General features: G+C 48.2%; 1 protein-coding gene across 1 annotated transcript in view; it reads left to right on the forward strand.

Moving 5' to 3' along the window:
- Dscaml1 (DS cell adhesion molecule like 1) overlaps positions 1–21565 on the forward strand; it is a 315656-nt gene extending 294091 nt beyond the window's left edge. Inside the window, exons 20-33 of the mRNA XM_051197313.1 lie at positions 2840–2979; positions 10190–10343; positions 11754–11871; positions 12195–12358; positions 12621–12719; positions 13314–13502; positions 14104–14391; positions 15753–15908; positions 17762–17792; positions 17968–18086; positions 18347–18499; positions 19378–19572; positions 20111–20422; positions 20975–21565. Coding sequence (XP_051053270.1) covers positions 2840–2979; positions 10190–10343; positions 11754–11871; positions 12195–12358; positions 12621–12719; positions 13314–13502; positions 14104–14391; positions 15753–15908; positions 17762–17792; positions 17968–18086; positions 18347–18499; positions 19378–19572; positions 20111–20422; positions 20975–21450 — 2594 coding nt within the window. The 3' untranslated portion in view covers positions 21451–21565. The remainder of the gene's footprint in view (positions 1–2839; positions 2980–10189; positions 10344–11753; positions 11872–12194; positions 12359–12620; positions 12720–13313; positions 13503–14103; positions 14392–15752; positions 15909–17761; positions 17793–17967; positions 18087–18346; positions 18500–19377; positions 19573–20110; positions 20423–20974) is intronic.
- Positions 21566–21772: the final 207 nt, after the last annotated feature.

The following is a 21772-nucleotide window of genomic DNA, read 5'->3' on the forward strand; positions in this document are numbered from 1 at the left end:
GATGCCTTTGCATTGTCTGGGAAGAAAAGTGCCAACTGATACTGAACTTGGATAATTAAAGACTCATTTAGTGGTCAGGTGTAGTGCCCCACACCTGTTAACCCTGTAAACCACTTGGGAAGCTGAAGGAGGAGGAACCTAAGTTTGAGGCCGGTATGGGTTAAAGAAGTGAAACCTTTTCTTTAAAACAAATTCATGTTGGGATCTATTTGAATAACCACTGAAAATAATGCAATGCTATGTAATTATCAGGTTAGTAGGAAATGCAGTTTTCTTTTTAAAATTTATTTATGTGAATATTTTGCCTGTGTGTATACATGTGCACCATGTGCATATCTGGTGCCCACAGAGGTCTAAGGGCATTGGATCACCTGGAACTGGGGTTACAAATGCTTGTAAAACATCATGTGGTGTTAGGAATTGAACCTTGGTCCTCTATAAGAGCAACAAGTGCTTAAACCTCTGAGCCATCTCTCCAGTCCAAGCAGTGTAATTTTCAGAATACTTAATTCAAAGAAGTCACAAAAGCAAAGAAAAAATGAAACATAGGAAGTAAAACAAGCAGGACGTATTTATAAGAGGTTAAGTTTAAACACAAATATACCAGCTGATGCATTAAGGATAAACTGAGTAAATTTTCTAATTAGAAGATAGAGCTTGTCTAGTAACAAAACCCAACTTCAAATGTGCAGAAGGTATCTAAAGCATAAGGATGTATAAAAGGGGATGGAAAGATACCTTGCTTGGTAAAATGCTTGCAGAGTAAGACTGAAGACATGCTGTTGAATCCCTTCAACCCACGTAAAATAGTTCACCCACAATCCCAGAGCTCCTGTGGTGAGATGGGATGCAAACACAGGAAAAGCTCAGAAGTTGGTGGACCTGCTATCCTGGCATATGCAGTGGTGAAATACAGAAGAAAAGACCCTGTTTCAAACAAGGTGAAAGGTGAGGATGGACACCCGACCTTGCCATAGGAACTGTGACATATGTGTATATGCACGCACACAAGATAAAAAATATGCATAGATAAGTTCAAAATAAAACCATAGAAAAACAAAAAATTATAGCATACCACCTGTCTGAAACTAGAATTTTAATATCAGACCTAGGAGACAAAAGAATAAGGACACATGGTTATAAGACTTCGTTTGGTAGGCAGAGAAAACTCTGAATTTGTATGGCTAAATGTAACTTTAAAGCACATTCAAACAAACCAAGCATGATGGCACACACTTGTAGTCCTAGCACCTGGAAGATAGAGACACCTGGAAATTGAGGCCAACTAATGAGATCCTTCTCAAAAAATCAGATAGATAAGTAGGGGATAGATAGATAGATAGATAGATAGATAGATAGATAGATAGATAGATAGGTAGGTAGGTAGGTAGGTAGGTAGGTAGGTAGGTAGATAGATAGATAGATAGACAGACAGATATATAGATAGATAGGGAAAGAGAGACTGTAGATGGATAAATGATAGATAGATATATACATGCATGTATACATACATATGATAGAAGATAGGTGACAGCTAGATGAACAGATAGATAATAAATAAAGATAGATGATAGATAGGTAGACAGAAAGATAGACAGATAGACAATAAATAGAAATAGATGATAGGTAGACAGATGGAAAAATAGAAAATTGCACCATTGGGAATTTAATATACTTCCCTTAATAACAGGCAGAAAATGTGCAAAGACAGCCTTACTTACCCCACACTTACAGCCTCACTTACACCCTTGCATCTCACAATCGCAGCAGATCCTGGCACAGATACTGCAGCCCAGGAAGGTGAAGCCAAGGATGCCTCTTGGCCTCTAGACTCCACCCCTGGATGGTTGCTGCTCCTGAAAAGCATCACTATAGTTGGTCCCAAACCATTACTACTTGCTAGGGAGAGGATATAGCCATGGCTAATGGACAGATGGCTGAGAGAAGATAAAAATGGTGACTCTTGCCATCTATTGAGGGTCTTTCATGCACCATCCCTGTTCTGGGTGCTTTATTTTACTTAACATTAATTCTCACCATAACCCTTTAGTGGGATTCTTATCTCCACATGGATAGAGTCACTGAGGCTGGAGGAGGGAAGGTAAAAAATTGGATAGGATACAATTGCTGCCCATAAAGGAATGTAAAAATGGTGGGCTGGGAAAAGAACAGAGAAATAAGGTGGAGAGAAAGAGAGAGAGAGAGGGAGAGAGAGAGAGATGGGAAGTGTGGCTGAAACAGAAAGCTACCATTTTCCTAGGCAGGGCCCTGGGCTTCCAGTTACTTTAGACAGGTTCAGAAAAGAGGCAGGACCACCCTGAGCCTATGTGAATGTCTAAAGTGGATTTCTGAGTTCACTTTCCAGATAGACTTCCCTGGAAACAGAAAGGACCTCACCAGTACACAGACCCTGGGCAAAAAGTCATTTTCATTACCAACTCACAGGTCTAAGAGAGCAAGGAAACCAGTGTCAGTGAGATGAAGGCCTAAGCACAGCTCTGTCATTAGTAAGGGCATGGGGATACAAGGATTAAGGTCAAAGGGAACAGATGATTCTTCCTGTGTTCCATTTCTCTCTGCTCTACCTGTGTCTGGCCTGGCCAAACAGTCTTGAAGCTGGCCCCTTTGCCAGTCTCCATCTCAGAGCCTGTCCTATGCCCTCATGATCGTCCTACCCTCCTGCCTGTAGGCCATGCTGGGCCCTCCCATTCTAGGCCACAGCTCTGGAGTCCCCCCCTCTAGGGAGCTCTCCCAGACTCACCCAGTCTCCCCCTCCACCACTGTCTCCCAAGCCTGAGCTCTGTCTTCTCTAGACTGACCAGGTCTTCTCCCTGTTCAGTTCCAGGTCCCCCTGCTGGCATCAAAGCTGTCCCTTCATCAGCTAGCAGTGTGGTCGTGTCCTGGCTGCCCCCAGCCAAGCCCAATGGGGTGATCCGCAAGTACACCATCTTCTGTTCCAGCCCTGGGTCCGGCCAGCCGGTAAGTGGCAAGGAGGGCAGGGAGCACAGCTTTTAGGAATGACACATCAGTCAGCTTTCGGGTCAAACCACGTGCTTTTTCTATCTATGCTTCCCTGTGAATCATAGTTCAGAATGGACGCTGGACAAGATGGCTCACTGGGTAAAGATGCCTTTGTTAAAGTCAGGACATGAGTCTAATCAGACCCAGGGACCCACACATTAGAAGATAACCTATTAAACTGGGTGGTGCACACCTTTAATCCCAGCACTCAAAAGGCAGAGGCAGGTGGATCTCTGTGAGTTTAAGGACAGCCTGTTCTATAGAGCAAGTTCCAGGACAAGCTCCAAAGCTCAAAGCTACACAGAGAAACCCTGGCTCAGAAAACAAACAAAACAAACACCAACAAAAAAAGATAACCTACTTCTGTAAATTGCCTTTTTGACACCACACACACACACACACACACACACACACACACACACACACACACACACACACACAATGACATGTGTATACCTCTCCCAAATAAATAAATACAATTAATAAAAAGTTTTTTCTTTCAAGTATGGGTACTACCCCAAAGTGGCTGAAATCTTGCATGCTACCCATTGTGGACCAGGTATCTACTGAAGAGGCTACAAGCTTGCCACAGCTTTGGAGCTCCTCTTGAATCATGTGGATCACAGCAGACAGAACAGAGGGGGGGGGGGACAGACAGCTTTGCTCTTCTGACCTACTGACCGCAGTCACTCCCAGGGACTCCAGGAATGCATGGCCTTTCATCAGGGTCCTCCAGGCTTGGAGACACTGCTGGGGCCCTGCTGCAAATGACGGCTGCAGTGTGGAGCTAGGCAAGGTGGGAACACTATAGGAGTAAGGGCACCTCTGACCAGGGCCTGGACTTCAGTGGGGACAAGAGCCTAATAGACTGCAGTGTCTTCCCCGATCCTGGAGTCCCAGGCTGAGGTGCATCACAGAGGTCAGCCTTGACTGCCACCTGGAGTTCAGGGGTCCCCAGAGAAAGAAGAGAGAGAGGAGGGGATGAGGAAAGCATCGCACATGGCCATAACCCATAATATCCTTCCTCCTGTCTCTTTTCTGACCCCCAGCCATCAGGGCATGGAGTCCAGGTATGTGGACTCTCTGCACCTCATTTATCCCTTGAACAGGAAGGAAACCCCTGCCCTCAACATCCTCAGGGTTTGAGGACAGCCTGTGAGAACACCTCAGGAGCTATCAGGGAGAGAGGCTTAGGGCTCGGCAAGCGGCAGAAGGATGCTCTAGCCTCTCTAGTGGCAGGCCACCATTAGTCCCAGACCTGCACAAGCTCTGGGCCAGGAATGCTGTCTGCAGCTGCTGGGTCAATGTCACCCTCTGATTTTCTGTGGGCGTTTTGAACTACCCTTCTGGAGTGGGCACCAAAGCCCTTCACCAGGGAAGCCAGGAGTCTCTTCCCAGACAGGAAACTCAAGGGTACTGCCACATGCAACATAATGCCTGCAACACATCCATCTGGTGACACTCAGAGCAGGGCACAGTACATCAGAGCACTTCTAGAGACCTCCCGGGCTTCTCCATTACCTTCTCTCCCTCCGCTCTTCCAACTCAACGGTCTGGATGAGCACTGCTTTCAGCCCTCAGTGTAGGTCGAGTCCTGCTATTTATCTGGTTCCTTTAGCTCAGCCCTGCTTTGGGTTAGGGTTAGGGTATGTGGGTAGAGATTCTTCTCACTCATCGCTTTGGCTTTAGAGTACACATGTGTGTGTATTCCCGAGTTTCTGTGTCATGCTATCCACTGGCATCCTAGGTGGAGGCTTGGGGGTGTGCTTTTCTCTTCAAGCTCATCACATACTGCTACTGGGCAGGCATTTTTTTGTAGAGTAAGTGTCTGGGAGAGGAGTTGCTGGGACATGGCCTGCAGATGCCACCTAAGAACATTGCTCCTGCTGGTGTTATGCCAGGTGCACACACACGCATGTGTGCATACACACACACACACAAGGTGCACACTCTAGTTGCTCCACGTTAGCACAGACCCTTGGGATTGACCAATCAATGCTTTCAGTACATCCTCTGCCCTCTCTCTCTTTCCTCCCCCTCCCCCTCCATTTTTCCCAACACCAAACTGTTCACCTTCCTTTTCATACCACCACTTTGCCTTTGTTGAGTCCTCCTGGGGCCTATTTATCCATCACCCAACTGCCTTATGGACATTAACCTTTGGCATAGGTGACTCCTGCATTGGTCTCTGTGGCACCAAGGACCACAGGACCGGTGTCTTTTCATCTCTGGATCCCTAGCTGTACAGCATTTATCAAAACTATCAGAGTCACTGAGACACATTTAATGACTAAGTATCAAACAGCCTGACCACCCCAAAGCCTGAGACACATGGCATGTTCCCTTTCATGGCTGATGGGAGGAAGCCGCATGCTCTGGCTCGGCCTTTACTGTCACTTTCTCTTGTGATAATAGACACTTTCAAAGGGGCCGGTCTGTGGAGACCTCCTGATTAACTCAGGCTTAGGAGTGGCCAGTGACTGGTTGGGGTTCTCTTTCAGGACCCAGCACAGAGCTTCTGGTCCCCATCTCCTTGCCTACTACTGAGGACACTGGGACTGTCAGTCAGCTTTCTGTTGCCATGACAGATACCTGAGATAATCGACTTATAAAGAGGAGAGGTTTGTTTTGGCTTTGGAGCTTTGGAGGTTTCAGTCACGGTCAGCTGACCCCATGGCCTTATGTCTATAGTGGGGCAGCTCATCGTGGCTGGGAGTAAGTGCATGGTGGGGAAATGGGCTGTCTTAGGATTTCTGCTGCTGTGGAGAGACCCCATTACCATGGCAATTCTTAAAAGGAAAGCATTTAATTGGGTGGCTGGCTTACAGTTTCAGAGGTTCGGTCCCACTGTCATGGTGGCAGCATGCAGGCGGGTGTGGTGCTGAAGGAAGAGCTGAGAGTCCTACATCTTTCAGGCAGCAAGAAGTCCACTGATTCACTGGAGAGTAGTCTAAGCATGGGAAACCTCAAAGCCCTCTTCCACAGTAACACTCCAACAAAGCCACACCCACTCCAACAAAGCCACGCCTCCTAATAGTGACACTCTCTGTGAGATTATGGCAGTCCATCACTTTCAGATTACCATGGGTGCTCCTGGCTGGGAGGTGGAGGAGAGACAGTCATCCCAGCCTACATAGCAAGACCTGTCTCAAAGACTAGAGGGACAGGAAGGACAGGCTCCCAGTGACTTCACTCCCTCCAATTGCACCCCACCTCTTAAAAGTTCCACCTCTTCCCAATAGTACCACAGGCTGGGCACCACGCCTTACACACAGGGGACATCCAAGAGCCCAAAGTAGCAGACACCCTTATTCCAGTCTTTTTGTGTCTTGAGCACGTAAGAACCCCCTCTTTCAGGGGAGACTGCCATGAAAGTATAATCACACAAGGTCTACATAGAATGATGAGTACTTCAGTTCACATGCATGGGGAGGTCTGGGGAGTGAGGAGAGGGAGATGTGCTGAGCACTATTACTCTGCACAGTACAGTCCATACTCCACATGACTCTGTTAGCTACCACTCATGTACAAAAGGAACTCCGGTCAGGGTGCTAGGGATGGGGGCATGCTCACATGCAGAGACATGTGAAACCATGAAATCACGGAGTAAGTGTGGACTTAGAAGCAGATGGCCATGAGACTGGATGTGCTCATACACACATGCACACAGGTACACGCCTCACAGTGAATGACTGGGGGCAGTCACAGCTGCATCGGATGGGGTGAGACTTTACCAGTTACTTCAATACTGTGGCTGTGCTTCTCTTTTTACAAAAATAATCGCCAGGGCCAACAAGATGGCTCAGTGAGTAAAGGTGCTTGCCACCAAGTCTAATAAGCTGAGTTCAATCCCCAGAAACCAAAAGTAGAGAGAACCAACTTCTACAAATTGTCCCCTGATCTCTGCATGTGCACACATGCATTCACTAAATTGGTAAATACATAAAACAAATAAGTAAACAATAGGGCTAGAGAGATGGCACAGTGGGTTCAAGGGCTTGCCATAAGAGCCCAGCAATCTGATTTAGATTACCAAAATCCACAGTGAAGCTATCTTATGACCGCCATACACACAGAAGCAAGGCACATGAATCCATGCAAATATATATACATATGTATATGTATGTATATATATATATATGAATAAATCAAAGCTTTAAGATAACCTCCATACACACAGCACACCATGGCACACATGTCCATGAACATACATACATACATACATAATGAGAAACTCCATAAAGTGCAGAAAAAGAAGGAAGGAAACATTCGTTATTGTGATCACTTCCTAAACATGAGCACTGATGGTATTTTGAGACAGGGCCTCATGTAGCCTAGGCTGACCTCAGACTCACTATGTTGCCCAGGGAAGACTTTGGACTTCTGGTCTCCCTGCCTCCACTTCCCAAGTGCTAAGCAGCAGGCATGCTACACCAATGAGCCTAGCCTTCTAGTCTTTGATCTGCACATGTATTGTGGGATTGGAGTGGGTTTTTATATAATATTAAAATAAAATTTTTACATGTTACATAATCATTTTCATATAATTTGTGAAGGTTCTCTTCTGTATTTTTGTAGTGGTTGTGGGATACTTTTCTTAACATTTTTGAGAGGAGGGATGACAAGATTTCATGTATTCCAGGCTCTAAGGATGATCTTAAACTTTTGATGCCACCACACCTTTAATCTCAGCATGCAGGAGGCAGAGGCAATTGAGTCTCTAAGTTCAAGGCCAGCCTGGTCTACAGAGGGAGTTATAGAACAGCCAGGACTACACAGAGAAACCATGTCTCAAAACAAACAAACAAAAAACTTTGGACATCTCCACCTCCCAAGTGCTGGGATGACATGCATGTGACGCAGAGAGAGAGAGGAGAGAGACTTTACACAGTGAACAGTGCTAGGGATTGAACCAAGCAGCCTACCAAGTAAGCTAAGCTCTGTCTCCAGCCTGTCAGATGTTGAAAAGACAGGGTTGAGTGGTTATTTTGCATGATCACTATTCCACTATAAGAATTGCTCAGTACCTGTATTCTTAGCTCAGGGGTAGCTGAGGTAGGAAGTTCATCACCAATCTGAGGCCTACTTTGGCTACACCATGGTTCCAGGACTGTCTGTACTGTAGAGTGAAACCCTACAAAAGCAAGAGCTTGGGGAAATGGCTCTGAGGATAAAATACTTCTTACTGATCACACAAGAAACACGAGTTTGATTTCCAGCAGCCACCTAAAAAGCCAGCCCTCATGGCATGTGCCTACAATCTTAGCACTGAGGAGGTGAAGGCAGGCAGAATCCTGGGTTCCAGAACAAGGCTAATGGTGAAGCACAGGTTCCTGTGACAGACTCTACCTCAGAAAAGAAAACAAAACACAAGCAAACAAAAATGTGAATAGCTTCTGAGAAAACAGTCAAATATTGGCCTCTGACCTCCATACACACCCACATACTCCCACACAAATGCACAGATATACAGACATTTAGGTGCACATATTGAAACACACACACACACACACACACACACACAGAAAAAAAACCACAAAAGATCACCAAGGGAAAGATAAACTTTTCTGTTCTGTGTAAACACAAATGTATTTTCAAGTACACACTGACACAAAACATCTATCTACATATGCATGCATATGTGCCCACAAGCACACATATACACACACACCTCTATTCCCATAGAAAACGAGTCCAGGGAACTGCATTCTGATTTTCAAGTAATTATGCACTCTTTGCTGGGTGACTCACAGCCCAAAGTAGGCAAGGTTGTATGATTCCTAATTTACAAAAGAATTAAGGCTCTGGGTGCCCTAGCCACATGGGTTACATGCTTGGTAAGCACACCAAGCGTAGAAGCCATCACACCATCCTAGAGTCATGCACTGGCATGAACTGCACCAGTCCCAGATACCCTAGCTTAAAAGAACTCAGAGTGTCTCTGCACCTGTCCCCAGCAGGAATTGTGTTCAAGGTTAGACACAGCATCACAACCAGCCCCCAGAAAGGCAGGAGGGCACTGCCAAAAGGTCTGTGCATGTCACGAGGGCACACATTTCCCTTCAGAGGACCTGAGTCCAAAATAGGAGGGTTCTTTTTTCCTGTCACAAGTCATTGGGCTCCTCAGCTCTCTCACTGGCCATGGAGAATGTCCCTCAGTAACATCCATCTCTCGGCACATGTGTGTATCCACACAGCCATGTGCAAGACAGCCTGTGTGCAAGATCTCACGACTGCAGAGATAACTAATTACTAACTCCCTCTGGCCTCAGGGCCCCCATCTGTTCCAGGGACTGTTCGTCCTCCTTGGACTTGTGCCCTGATCTCAGAGGGGCCCTGGTGCTATCCTCTCCCCCATTCCCTGCAGCTGGCCAAAAAAATAAAATAAAATAAAACAAAATGAAAGTCAGCCCCATGCCTGATGCCAGGGAAGAGGCTGACAGGAGGTCTACAAACTAGCGCTTATCAAAAGCGCCTTCTCAAATTCATTTCAATATCTGAGCCTCTGGTTTCCAAGGCAACATAATCTTTTCATCAAAGCAACTGGTAAAACCACTGGGATCTGATATTGTTTTGTTGGCAACTTGTCAAAACTGTCATTTGGTTTAAAAAAAATGTTATAGATTTATGTAACCTACAAATATATATGGTGATCTATACCACTAATGATCGTTAATAAAGTGTTCCCAGTAAAACTGCCTCTCTACCCCTTCCTGGGAAGGAAAGAGTATAATTAGGTGGCAAGTCTGGAAGGTGGCTGAGCAGGGGACAGGCTGAGGGCTGACTACAGCCCTAACAAGGCAACAGCAGTCATTCGGCATTACAGAACCCCTTCCTTTGCCTGTGCTTTTCCTGGGATCCCTATTCTCCTTTCTCTGACTGCCCCTCATCATACATTCAAAATACCCATACCTGTTGGCCTGTAGCCGCAGCTGCTAAAGCCTACAGAACTCAGGTAAACTGGGGTTGGCCCAGAAATACTGCAAGACTGGCACCATCAGCTCCCGGGGTTGAGCCCAGCACAGATGCTGGCCACTGCCATTCTCAGGCCAGGAAAGAGCATGCCGGACAGAGTCCGGGCTCCAGCCCAAGGTACCAAGGACAATGGCAGGCTGGAGGCCAAGGCATGGCTTCTGTTTCACAGTGTGGCTTCGCCTCCGCCCCACAGGCTCCCAGTGAATATGAGACGAGTCCTGAACAGCTCTTCTACAGGATCGCCCACCTGAACCGGGGACAGCAATACCTGCTGTGGGTGGCCGCGGTCACCTCCGCCGGCAGGGGCAACAGCAGTGAGAAGGTCACCATTGAGCCTGCTGGCAAGGGTGAGAGACCTGGGTCTGGGGCAGGGGCTGGGAGAAACTTCCAGAAGCTCATTTGCAGAATTCTGGCTCTTCCCAAATAGGGGTTGTTTGGGAAGAACAGGTAGCACTGTGATTGAGGCTTGTGAGGACCTGGCCTCTAGTCGCCCTTCTGCATCACCAAGAATAGGCCTCTGCTGCCCCCTGACTATGGAAAAGTCACACAACACCTTGTCTTGCAATGCAAACTCTCTTGGTCTTAGTACTCGGCTCCTGGAAGAGGGGCTTCTCTGAGTATGGGGTACACTGATGCTTCCACAGGGCTTTTGGAACTCCAGAGAGAGTCTCGTGATGCAACCAACAATACTACTCTATCCACCAGCAGGCTCTGGGCTAGAACAAGACCTTCTCAGGGCACACATCGCCTATCCCTGATCTGGACATGAGGGGTGGTCTGAAGGAACTCACAGTGGAAATGTGGGCTCTACTTGTCCTGGCCCAGGGGCAGAAGAACTAGCATCAGTGAGCTTCAAGTTTATCAGTATCTCTGGCCCTTCCTCCTGTCACATCCCCTCCCCAGCCAACCCCAAGCTCACCTCACTCTCCAGGCCAGGATCCCAGGACTGGCCTGCCTTGGCCTAACTCCACTCCCTCGGATAAAAGAAGCCCCACTGTTGGCCACAGAAGGAGAGCCAGCAAGCATCCAACTGAGGGTCTGTAGTAAGCCAGGGGCTCACACCTGCTGCCATCAGACTCTGTCAGCTTCTACCCAGCTGTGTGGCCTGGCCATCCAGGACAGTTGAGGTGTGCTGGGCTGTACCATCTAGCTGAGTCAGAGCTCCTTGCACACAGTTGTCTGAGCATCCTCACCTTCCTTCCTCCTTCTCCTCGGGGTACCACCAACCCTTTCTCCAGTTTTCACCTTCTTCAGAAGGGAAGGAGCTTAGAGCCTACCATCTTCCCAGGACAAGGTCCTAGGACCTGAGCTCTTGGCAGAAATCTGACCCCACCCCTGTGGGCATCAAATACAGTACATTCCTATACATACACAACTATCCCATGAGACAGAACAGCTAGACATTACTACACCTCCAACACACTTCTGTAAACTCACAAAAATACACCCAACTTTCCCTTCTCCTTGTGTGCCTTGCCCCTGCTAGAACACCATCACTACCTAGATGGCCCCGAATTCTGGGAGGCCTGGTCACCCACCATCTCCTCCAAAATGGGCAGACCCCAGGTCCTGTCAGTTCTTGTCCTGAGCTCTGGTACACTGGCCCCACTTTGTCACAGGACCACCTCAACCAAAGCAGCCAATTTACCCTAAGATCTCCCTTGACTTGCATTGTAAATGTGGGGAGCTCTATGAAAGGGGCTAGGGAAATGTGAAGGGCAAAAAGCAGAGAGGCCCTTATGTTCTCCTTCCAATAGCCCCAGCAAAGATCATCTCATTCGGAGGCACTGTAACAACACCCTGGATGAAAGATGTCCGGCTGCCTTGCAATTCAGTAGGAGATCCAGCCCCAGCTGTCAAGTGGACCAAGGACAGGTATGTGATGGGCCCTGGAGGAGTTTATGGCTCCTGAGAAATGGAAAGCTGTTTGGTCATCACTGCCCCATGGCAGTCCTACAGGACATATGGCACTGTTCATATGAGTTTACCTCCCCCCACCCCTGGCCAATAACCTTCCTGGGTGGATAAAGAGACAGGGGCTCACTGGAAATCCTTGGCAAGTGCTGAACAAAGGCCCAAGAACCCAAGATCCCCTGTGAGCTTCTTCCTGCCCCTCTTCCGTTTGTCCCCACACTTTGGGGAGGTCCCTAGCACTGGGGAGTCTGTACCATAACCCATGCCACCTCCTCATCTGGCAGTGAAGACTCGGCAATCCCAGTGTCCTTGGATGGACACCGGCTCATCCACACAAATGGCACACTGCTGCTTCGTGCTGTGAAGGCTGAGGACTCGGGCTATTACACCTGCACAGCCACCAACACTGGAGGCTTTGATACTATCATCGTCAACCTTCTGGTGCAAGGTGAGACCCTGCAAGGCAGGTGGTTTAAGTGGCGACAGGGACAGGAAAGCCATCCTGTTAAAGAGACTGAATAACCAAGAAAGCCACCCTGGGTGTTGGGGAGGCAGACTTTGGTGGAACCAAGGTGGGGAAAGGAGGGGGTGGGAGGGATGGAAAGCCATGTGGAAAGGCCAGTACCTTCCTGTCATCACCCCTGTGCCTCCATTGTTGCCACATACGGGATTAACCTTTGTAAATGACAGCTGGTGTCTTTCCCTCACAGTTCCCCCGGACCAGCCCCGCCTCAGTGTCTCCAAAACCTCTGCCTCTTCCATCACTCTGACCTGGATCCCAGGAGACAATGGGGGCAGCTCTATCAGAGGTGAGGAGGAGTCTTGATCAGGAGAAGAGGGAATTCTGGAGTCCCAGGGTGAGAGAGGGGTTTCACCTGTTTCTAATACTTGGTCCCATAATCCCCAGGAAAGATCTGGAGGGTGAGTCAGAACGTGAGACACCCAGGAGTATAGAAAGTACTCCCACCCCCTCCATCTGCGAATGGAGCACATCTAAAGTGCTTCCCTCTCCATGCCTCGGTTCCTAATCTTTCAAAGCAGACAAACATGACATCAGTGCCTCTCAAACAAGAGTATGTGTGACTCAGCAGAGATCTTGTAAGAATGCAGCTCAGGGTTCAATAGTCTGAGATGGGGCTAAGAATCCACTTCCAGATAGCTCTTCCCAAATGGGGTACTGCTGGTCACACTCCCTGACCCTTGTAGAACAGTTAGTGCCTGCAGCCTGCCAGCTCTCTAAACCAAATCTAGAACTATGGAGAGACCCAGACTCACCCAGCATTAGAATGGAAGTCATCCAGCTTTGCATATGCCCATCCCTGTGACCACTGCTGGAGCCAAGGCTGGGTTTCTGCTGTCCTGCCCTTCTCTGCTTTGCCCACTTGAGCCAACCCCTCCTGCAGGCTTTGTGCTGCAATACTCAGTGGATAACAGCGAGGAGTGGAAGGATGTGTTCATCAGCTCCAGCGAGCGCTCCTTCAAGCTAGACAGCCTCAAGTGTGGCACCTGGTACAAGGTGAAGCTGGCAGCCAAGAACAGTGTGGGCTCTGGGCGCATCAGCGAGATCATCGAAGCCAAGACCCATGGGCGGGGTGAGGCTGGATCAGGGGTGGTGATGAAGAGCAGGGCCCAAGAGGGAGGTGGGTGGGGTGGTGAGCCCACAGCAAAAGGCAGAGGATGGCTATCATGGGGAAAGAGAAGCCAAGTGCATAGGGGGCTATAGGGGGCTAGAGGAAGGAGACTCACTAGAGCATCTCGGTATACTCTCATCCCCAGAAGAAACTGATCTGGACTGGGGCACGGGGAGGGGGGATGCATATCTAGCATACATGACCACCTAGTTCAGCCCCCAGCACCACATAAACTGTAATCCCAGTATTTGGAGGTGGGAGCAAGAGAATCAGACAATTCAAGGTTATCTTTGTCTACAAAGAGAGCTAGAGGCCAGTCTGGGCTACCTAAGACCTTGTCAAAGTTAATTGATTGATTCATTGATTGGGATTGATTGATTGATAGACTGAAAGGTCCTACTTCCTTGGGGCCCCACCCTAGGGCCTTTCTTCCTCTCACTTCTCCACATCTGGGGCACCCCTGCTGCAGTCACCGCTGCCCCAGGAAAAGCCTTCCCAGATAGATGAATGATCTCTTCTTTCTAGGGCTCCCTAACCTCTCTTTCCCCTTCCGGTCCCCCAGAACCCTCCTTCAGTAAAGACCAACACCTCTTCACCCACATCAACTCCACACATGCTCGGCTTAACCTGCAGGGCTGGAACAATGGGGGCTGCCCCATCACAGCCATTGTCCTGGAGTACCGGCCCAAGGGGACCTGGGCCTGGCAGGGTGTCCGGGCCAACAGCTCCACAGAAGTGTTTCTGACAGAACTTCGAGAGGCCACCTGGTATGAGCTCCGCATGAGGGCTTGCAACAGCGCTGGCTGTGGCAACGAGACCGCCCAATTTGCCACCCTGGACTACGATGGCAGTGAGTTGGGAAGGATGCGATGGGACAGCCCCAAGGCTTCTAAAGAGATGGACAAATAGAAACAGACAGGAATAAATCCAGGTTACAGGGCTAAGGAGCAAGACAGAGTGACCAGTAGATTGGTAGCAGCCAGAAAAGTGGGCAGATCTACAGGTGGCCAGTCCTAACAGGCAGATGAAAGTCTTTGATAATGCAGTTCTTGCTGAACATTGTTTCAGGGAGATGGAGAGGGAAGAGTTGAGCCAAGATTGAACCGAGGCCCTGCCCTCTGAGGACTCTGCTAGCAGAGTGTACTGGTCAAGATGAACCATCTTGAACATGGCCCCTTCCCCAAGAAAAAAGGCACATTAGTTCTTAATTGCCTTGAAGGGGTGTGTATATGTTCATGTGTATTGGGAACCAAACCCAGAGCTTCACTCTAACAAAAAACAAAACCAAAAAAAAAAAAAAAAAAACCTTACTTCCTTTTCACAGTCTATTGTTTGGTTCAACTAATCATGTGACCCTAAGCTAGCTGCAAGGAAGTCTGGGTAATATAGACAAGAGCATGGGTATTTGGTAAGCGCCTAACTGGTGTCTACCTCACAGGGATACTTTACACACACACATACTGCATGCCAGCACACATTGGAGAAAAAGAAAGCTGAGCTCTTAGGGGCCAATTGTCATAAGCTAAATTAAGTCCACCTACATACTAAGGAAGCAGAATGAAAACAGTCTTCAGGAGATAGGCCCCAGCAAGAAAGTCTTCGTGTAAAAGATGGCTCTTAATCAAAGCTTGGGAAACTGGCAAGGATCATGAATTGGGGTTTTGCAAAGGGTTAAGTGGGTAGAGTCTATCATCGCCTTCCTGCAGGCACCCAGGGACAGCAAATGATACTTGTGGTGGAGTAACAGGAACAGAGTGAGGTGGCAGGGGAGATGAAGGAGTTACTCTCCATCAGGCGAAGGGATGGCAGGATCTACCCCCACTCCATGACTTCTCCTTACTGATCCCCTTGCTTTGTTCCTCCAGTGCCCAGATAGACGTGGGTTGTAATCCCATCAACATCCCTACCCCACCCCACCCCTACCCTCTAGGATTACACATTAACCTGGTCAGGCAGGAAAATAATCCTAAGAGACGGTCAGGAAAATTCTAGAACAGAACCAGAAAGTCATTAATATAACATAAAAGCTACATAACTGCTCATGACTGCCCTGATGGGACCAGAATTTAGGGAAGCAGAGGGGAGGGTTACAACTCTGGACTGAGAGGTGAAGGATCGGAGACCAAGGACAACAGACCTCAGCAGGCTTGCCCACACATGGGACTCTGCGAGGTCATAGCATCCCTTGATTCTCTTCTCTGCCCCACTCAGGCACCATCCCTCCCATCAAGTCTGCTCAAGGTGAAGGGGATGATGTGAAGAAGCTGTTCACCATCGGCTGCCCTGTCATCTTGGCCACCCTGGGGGTGGCGCTGCTCTTTGTTGTACGCAAGAAGAGGAAGGAGAAACGGTTGAAGAGGCTCCGAGGTGAGGGACTTTTCTATCAGCTTTCAGGGAGAGAGGGTGGTCACTCCCAGCCATACTGGCTGCCCTTCAGTGAACCACAAAACAATCTGGGCAAGAGACCTGAGCCTGTGTCCCCTAAAAGGAAGACCTACCACTTAAACCTTCTTAAGTCTCCTCAGTCATTCAAAGCTTTCTCCTTTTATGGCCCCAGGATTTTGTGCCTGCACCAACTAGAACTGACTTTTGCACAGGTCTACACTGGTAAAACCCATATTGGTTATTAATATATGCAAATAGTTCCATATCATTGGCAAACACCTCTCTCTAGGACTCTGTTCAATTCCTGGCCAGGAAGTTTCCATGCTGTGTCAAATGTAAAAATATTTTGAATATTGTCCCTTTCGATACTTAACACTTCAGTCTTGATCAAATGAATCTTTTGTTTCTTGATTGTCCCAGTACCTGGTACAGTATCTAGCATCTGCTAGTTACTTCATATGTTTGCTCACTCTTTTGAAAAAGTATTTGAGTCTGATGCAAAGTAGCTACTGTTGAAGGGTAGAGATGCAGAAGTGAAGAATGGGCAAGCTATATACTTATAGACTTCACTATTTAATGAGAGAAGTCAGGGACAACAGTAGCAGAGAAGAGAGAATTACCAACCTATCCTTGGTATTCGGGACCAGATGGGATGGAAGAGCAGATCATTTAAGTGAATAGGTAATAAATGTTATGTAAATGAATACTTAGATAGTTGGATCAATGATTGAATGTTTAAATGGATGATTGATATATGGTTGATAGAAAGATGTATAAATGGATAGACAAATGGTTTGATGATGGTTTGGATATATAAGTGGTTGTTTGGGTTGGTGGTGGGAGCATGAATATTTTGATGGATAACAGGTAACAATTTGATCCATGATATAGCCATCCATATAGTTGGATTAAAGAGTAGCTGTGTGGTGGGACAATGGTTGAATGGGTGGTTACATAGTGGTATGGCTAGTTGGGCATATAAATGGAAAGATGGTTGATGTTGAATGTATTGTTTCATAGGTGAGTCAATAGTTGGAATGTTGTTTGAGTAGATGATTAAATAGTTAAATGGGGGGGGGGGACTGGGGATGTGGATCAGTTGGAAGAGTATCTCCCTAGCATGCATGCACTCTGGGGTTTGATCCTCAGCACTACAGAATCTAGGTATGATAGTATATAGCATTAAATCTAGCACTTGGACTGTTAGAGCAAGGGAATCAGAAATTTGAGATTATCCTAAACTACAAAGGGAGTTCAAGTCTGAGGACAGCCTAAAATTCATGAGTGTCTCAAAAAATACAAAATTACAATATGGAGTAGGAATGAAATAATTTTATGGTTGGGGTCACCATAACATGAGGAACTGTATTTAAAGGCTCACAGCATTAGGAAGGTTGAGAACCTCTGCCCTAGGGAAAGAAGTAAAGTCTCTTGGCTAGTGTGAGAGTTTAGTCATCTAGGATTTCTCACTGACCACCTCTATCTCATCTGACACTCTCCCCTTTTCCCAAGAGATAGCTGAGGATCCTTTACTAATGTCTGTTTCCAGCATGCTATGGCCTTTTCTTAAATTCCAGCTGGTAGACATGAAGTAGATGCCTCATCTCCTTTAGGAAGAGCTCTCTATTGGGGGGGGGGGTCTAAGAAAAGGGAGCCAGATGTAAGCCAACACCAAACAGTGAAATCTTCCCATTGCTGTCTTGTGGGTCTTTATCTTGCTCCTTCTGCTCCTTAGACCATTGCCATATTAAACACTGCCCAACTTCATCCATGTGGCTCTTTCACTCCTGCTCAAACTCATTCTCACCCAGCTACCTCTCTCTACTGTTTTGCAGATGCAAAGAGTTTGGCAGAAATGCTAATAAGGTAGGTGTCACTTAACTGCTTTCTCTTTGCTCCCCTCCCCCTGACACTCCCATCTCCTTGCTCCCCTATATTGGAGCCACCCAAAGAGGTATCTAATGTTCCTTTGGTCTGAAAAGTCCCTTACCCCAAGCTTCTTTGGCTCCAGAGACACACACTTCCTTTCCTTCTTCCACAGCAAGAACAATCGAAGCTTTGACACCCCTGTTAAAGGGCCGCCCCAGGGTCCCCGGCTCCACATTGACATCCCCAGGGTTCAGCTGCTCATCGAGGACAAGGAGGGCATCAAGCAGCTAGGTAAGTGACCTGCTCGAGGTGTGCTCCCCCAGACCACAACCCACGGAGGACAACTGTAAGCCCCACGGCCATGCCCATGGCTCTAGCTGCAACCCCACCTGCTCAGCAGCCCTGGAATTCACTGCAGCTCCTCTCAAGGGCCAACTTTCCTCTCCTTCCAATGCAGAGAGCTCCTGGTCTCTCTAGATCTGGCATTCAGCACTGGGTAAAGACAAAGAAAAATTTGGGGAGGACTTCAAGTAATTTCTTTCTCTCTTTAGGAGATGACAAGGCCACCATCCCTGTAACAGATGCTGAGTTCAGCCAAGCAGTCAACCCACAGAGCTTCTGTACTGGTGTCTCTTTACACCATCCAGCCCTCATCCAGAGCACAGGACCCCTCATTGACATGTCAGACATCCGCCCAGGAACCAGTATGCATTAACTGCAAAAGGCAGTCCTATGGATGTTGGGGAGCGGGGAGGTCACTCAGCATGGGGTAGAGTTGATTTTTTAAAAAAGAAAGAAAGCAAGCAAAAGAGGGCTGGGGATCTGCTCAGTCAATAAGGTGCCTCTGCAAAAGCCCATCTCCCATATAAATAGCCAGGGACAGAGATACACATCTGTAATGCCAGCTTTTGGGGTACAGAAGCAGGTACATCCCTAGAGCTCACTGCCCAGCCAACCTAATCAAATTGGTGAGCACCAGTTTCAGCAAAGGACCCTATCTCAAAAGACCAGGCAGGTGGATAATAACAGACATCAGTCTCTGGTCTCCACACACAAATGCACACATGAGCACATATGTACACATACATTTTGAGAGAGTGTGTGTGTGTGTGCATACAGTGGAATGGGATGGAGTGTATATAAGGCTCTGGAGTTAGAGTCTGGAGGACTTGCCTGTAGACATTGCTAGCCTTGTCTTTATGGCTCTCAGTTTCGTTACTTAGAAGTTTGGAGCAAGGGTTGGGTCTTCATGCTCTGCAAAGTCTTTCTGTCACAAACAGTGACTCCAGACACAAGGGAAGGCTACATCAAGGACACGGGGGATGACAGTTAGAAGACAACAGAACAGAGCATCCCATTCTTCCCCATGTAGAAGGAAATGCTGGGGAGGGTGGAGATCAGGAAGCCGCCCACTGCTCCTATACATGTTCAGAGAAGCTGCATGGCCAGCGTTCCCAGCTGAACCTCTGTGACTGTTTCTGCCACTACCTTTACTCCCCACTGCTCTTTGTGCTAAGTGGCAGCTGCCTGTGTCTAAGTGCCCTCAGTTGGAGTATGCTATTTCTTGCCTCCCTCTGTGTAGACCCAGTGTCCAGGAAGAACGTGAAATCAGCCCACAGCACCCGGAACCGGTACTCAAGCCAGTGGACCTTGACCAAGTGCCAGGCCTCCACCCCTGCCCGAACCCTCACCTCCGACTGGCGCACCGTGGGTTCCCAGCACGGTGTTACTGTCACTGAGAGTGACAGCTACAGTGCCAGTCTATCCCAAGACACAGGTGGGTCTAGGGACCTCCATCTGCAGGGACCTGTCTGCATCCCATTCATTCTCCCCCAGTTCCCCTCATTCATTGCCCACTTTCTTCTTTCCAGTTTCTTTCTAACAGCCTGCTGTCTAACATCCTCATCATTTGCCTTCCCAGCTATCCATTAGCTCCCTATGTGGTGAGGGTTGGGAGCTGTGGGGGAACTTGACCTTGCTTGGTCCATGATTTTATTTTGATCTCCCCAAAATATTATTAGGGGAAAAAAAAGATGTATTGAACATTTGTTAAAGGAAGAAGAGCTGGTATTATAGGGGTTGGTTGCTTTTCTTTCTTTTTTTTTTTTTTTTTTAAGACTGAAAATGTTCTGTTCTTCATTAGCCAATGATCTATCCCACATACACCTCCGCTATCACCCTCCCCAGGGAGAACAGGGTCTTTAGCCTGGTGCCCTCATGGCCAGGCTTTCAAATGGCTGCTTAAATTAGGAGATGCCATTCCCACCCCATAGCCTACTCCTCTCCCTCAAACTGCACCCCTTCCCTGTCTCCAGACAAAGGACGGAACAGCATGGTGTCTACTGAGAGTGCTTCCTCCACCTACGAGGAGCTGGCCCGGGCCTATGAGCATGCCAAGCTGGAGGAGCAGCTGCAGCACGCCAAGTTTGAGATCACAGAGTGCTTCATCTCGGACAGCTCCTCTGACCAGATGACTACAGGCACCAACGAGAACGCCGACAGCATGACATCCATGAGCACACCCTCAGAGCCTGGCATCTGCCGCTTCACCGCCTCTCCACCCAAGCCCCAAGACGCTGACCGGGGCAAGAACGTGGCTGTGCCCATCCCTCACCGAGCCAACAAGAGTTAGTGCTCAGCCCACACTCCCTGCTCTGGCCCCTGCCACCCAGCACCACAAGCCTATCTAGATCCAGCCTTCCTTCCCTGGTTCCCTGACTGTAAAGCAAGAACAAGGGCTTGAGAAAAGTTCAGGACCATGTTCTCACTCAACCTCACATTTCTGTGGTTTTTAAACAAGTCGCTTAACCTCTCTGATCTTAATTTTCTATCTGTATAATAACTCCTTTGCATTAAAAAATCACAGAGGCTGGAGAGATGGCTCAGAGGTTAAGAACACTGGCTGCTCTTCAAGAGGTCCTGAGTTCAATTCCCAGCAAACATATGGTGGCTCACAACCATCTGTAATGAGATCTAGTGCCCTCTTCTGCAGGCATACATGCAGGCAGAGCATTAAATGCATAATAAATAACATAAAATATTTTTAAATCGCATACATGACTGGCACATGGGAGAAGCTCGTGGCAGAGTGGTCCTTCCCTTAATGTGGTAGGGGTAGACAGGAACTGAATGTGTCCCCAGGCTTCTGACTCTGAAATCCTCTGTCTCTGTGATTCCAGGCGACTACTGCAACCTGCCACTGTACACCAAGTCAGAGGCCTTCTTCCGAAAGGCAGATGGGCGGGAGCCCTGCCCTGTGGTCCCACCCCGAGAGGCCTCCATGAGGAACCTGACTCGAGCCTACCACACCCAGGCACGGCACCTCACTCTGGACCCTGCCAGCAAGCCCCTGGGCCTCCCCCATCCAGGGGCCCCCGCTGCCACCGCCACGGCCACCTTACCTCAGAGGACTCTGGCCATGCCTGCACCCCCAGCTGGCACGGCACCCGCAGCACCTGGTCCTACCCCCAGTGAGCCTCCTTCTGCCTCTAGTGCTGCCCCTCCGGCCCCCAGCACCGAACCTCCAAGGGCTGGAGGCCCACACACCAAAATGGGGGGCTCCAGGGACTCACTACTTGAGATGAGCACCCCAGGGGTAGGGCGATCTCAGAAACAGGGGGCTGGAGCCTATTCCAAATCCTACACCCTGGTGTAGGAGTGCTGACGTCAGGAGAAGGGCTTCCACACTGGAACCTCTGCACCTCCAGCCCTGACACACCAACGTGGCTGTTTCCTGAATTATTTATATTTAACTCACAGACAAAAAAAAAAAAAAAAAAAAAAAAGACGTGAAAAAGAAACCCCCAAGTCATGAACACTGTACATAGGACTCTTTTGTACAAATGATGAAACTATTTTCTTCTCCATGAAGCCAGGGCACAAAACAAGTCAAATCCTCCACTCCATGAAATACGTGTGGAGAGATATATACATATATAGGCAGAATGGGACACAGCAACAATCTATATATCTATATA

This window comes from Phodopus roborovskii, unplaced genomic scaffold, assembly GCF_943737965.1.
Source record: "Phodopus roborovskii unplaced genomic scaffold, PHOROB, whole genome shotgun sequence".
In the NCBI taxonomy this organism is placed as follows: domain Eukaryota; kingdom Metazoa; phylum Chordata; class Mammalia; order Rodentia; family Cricetidae; genus Phodopus; species Phodopus roborovskii.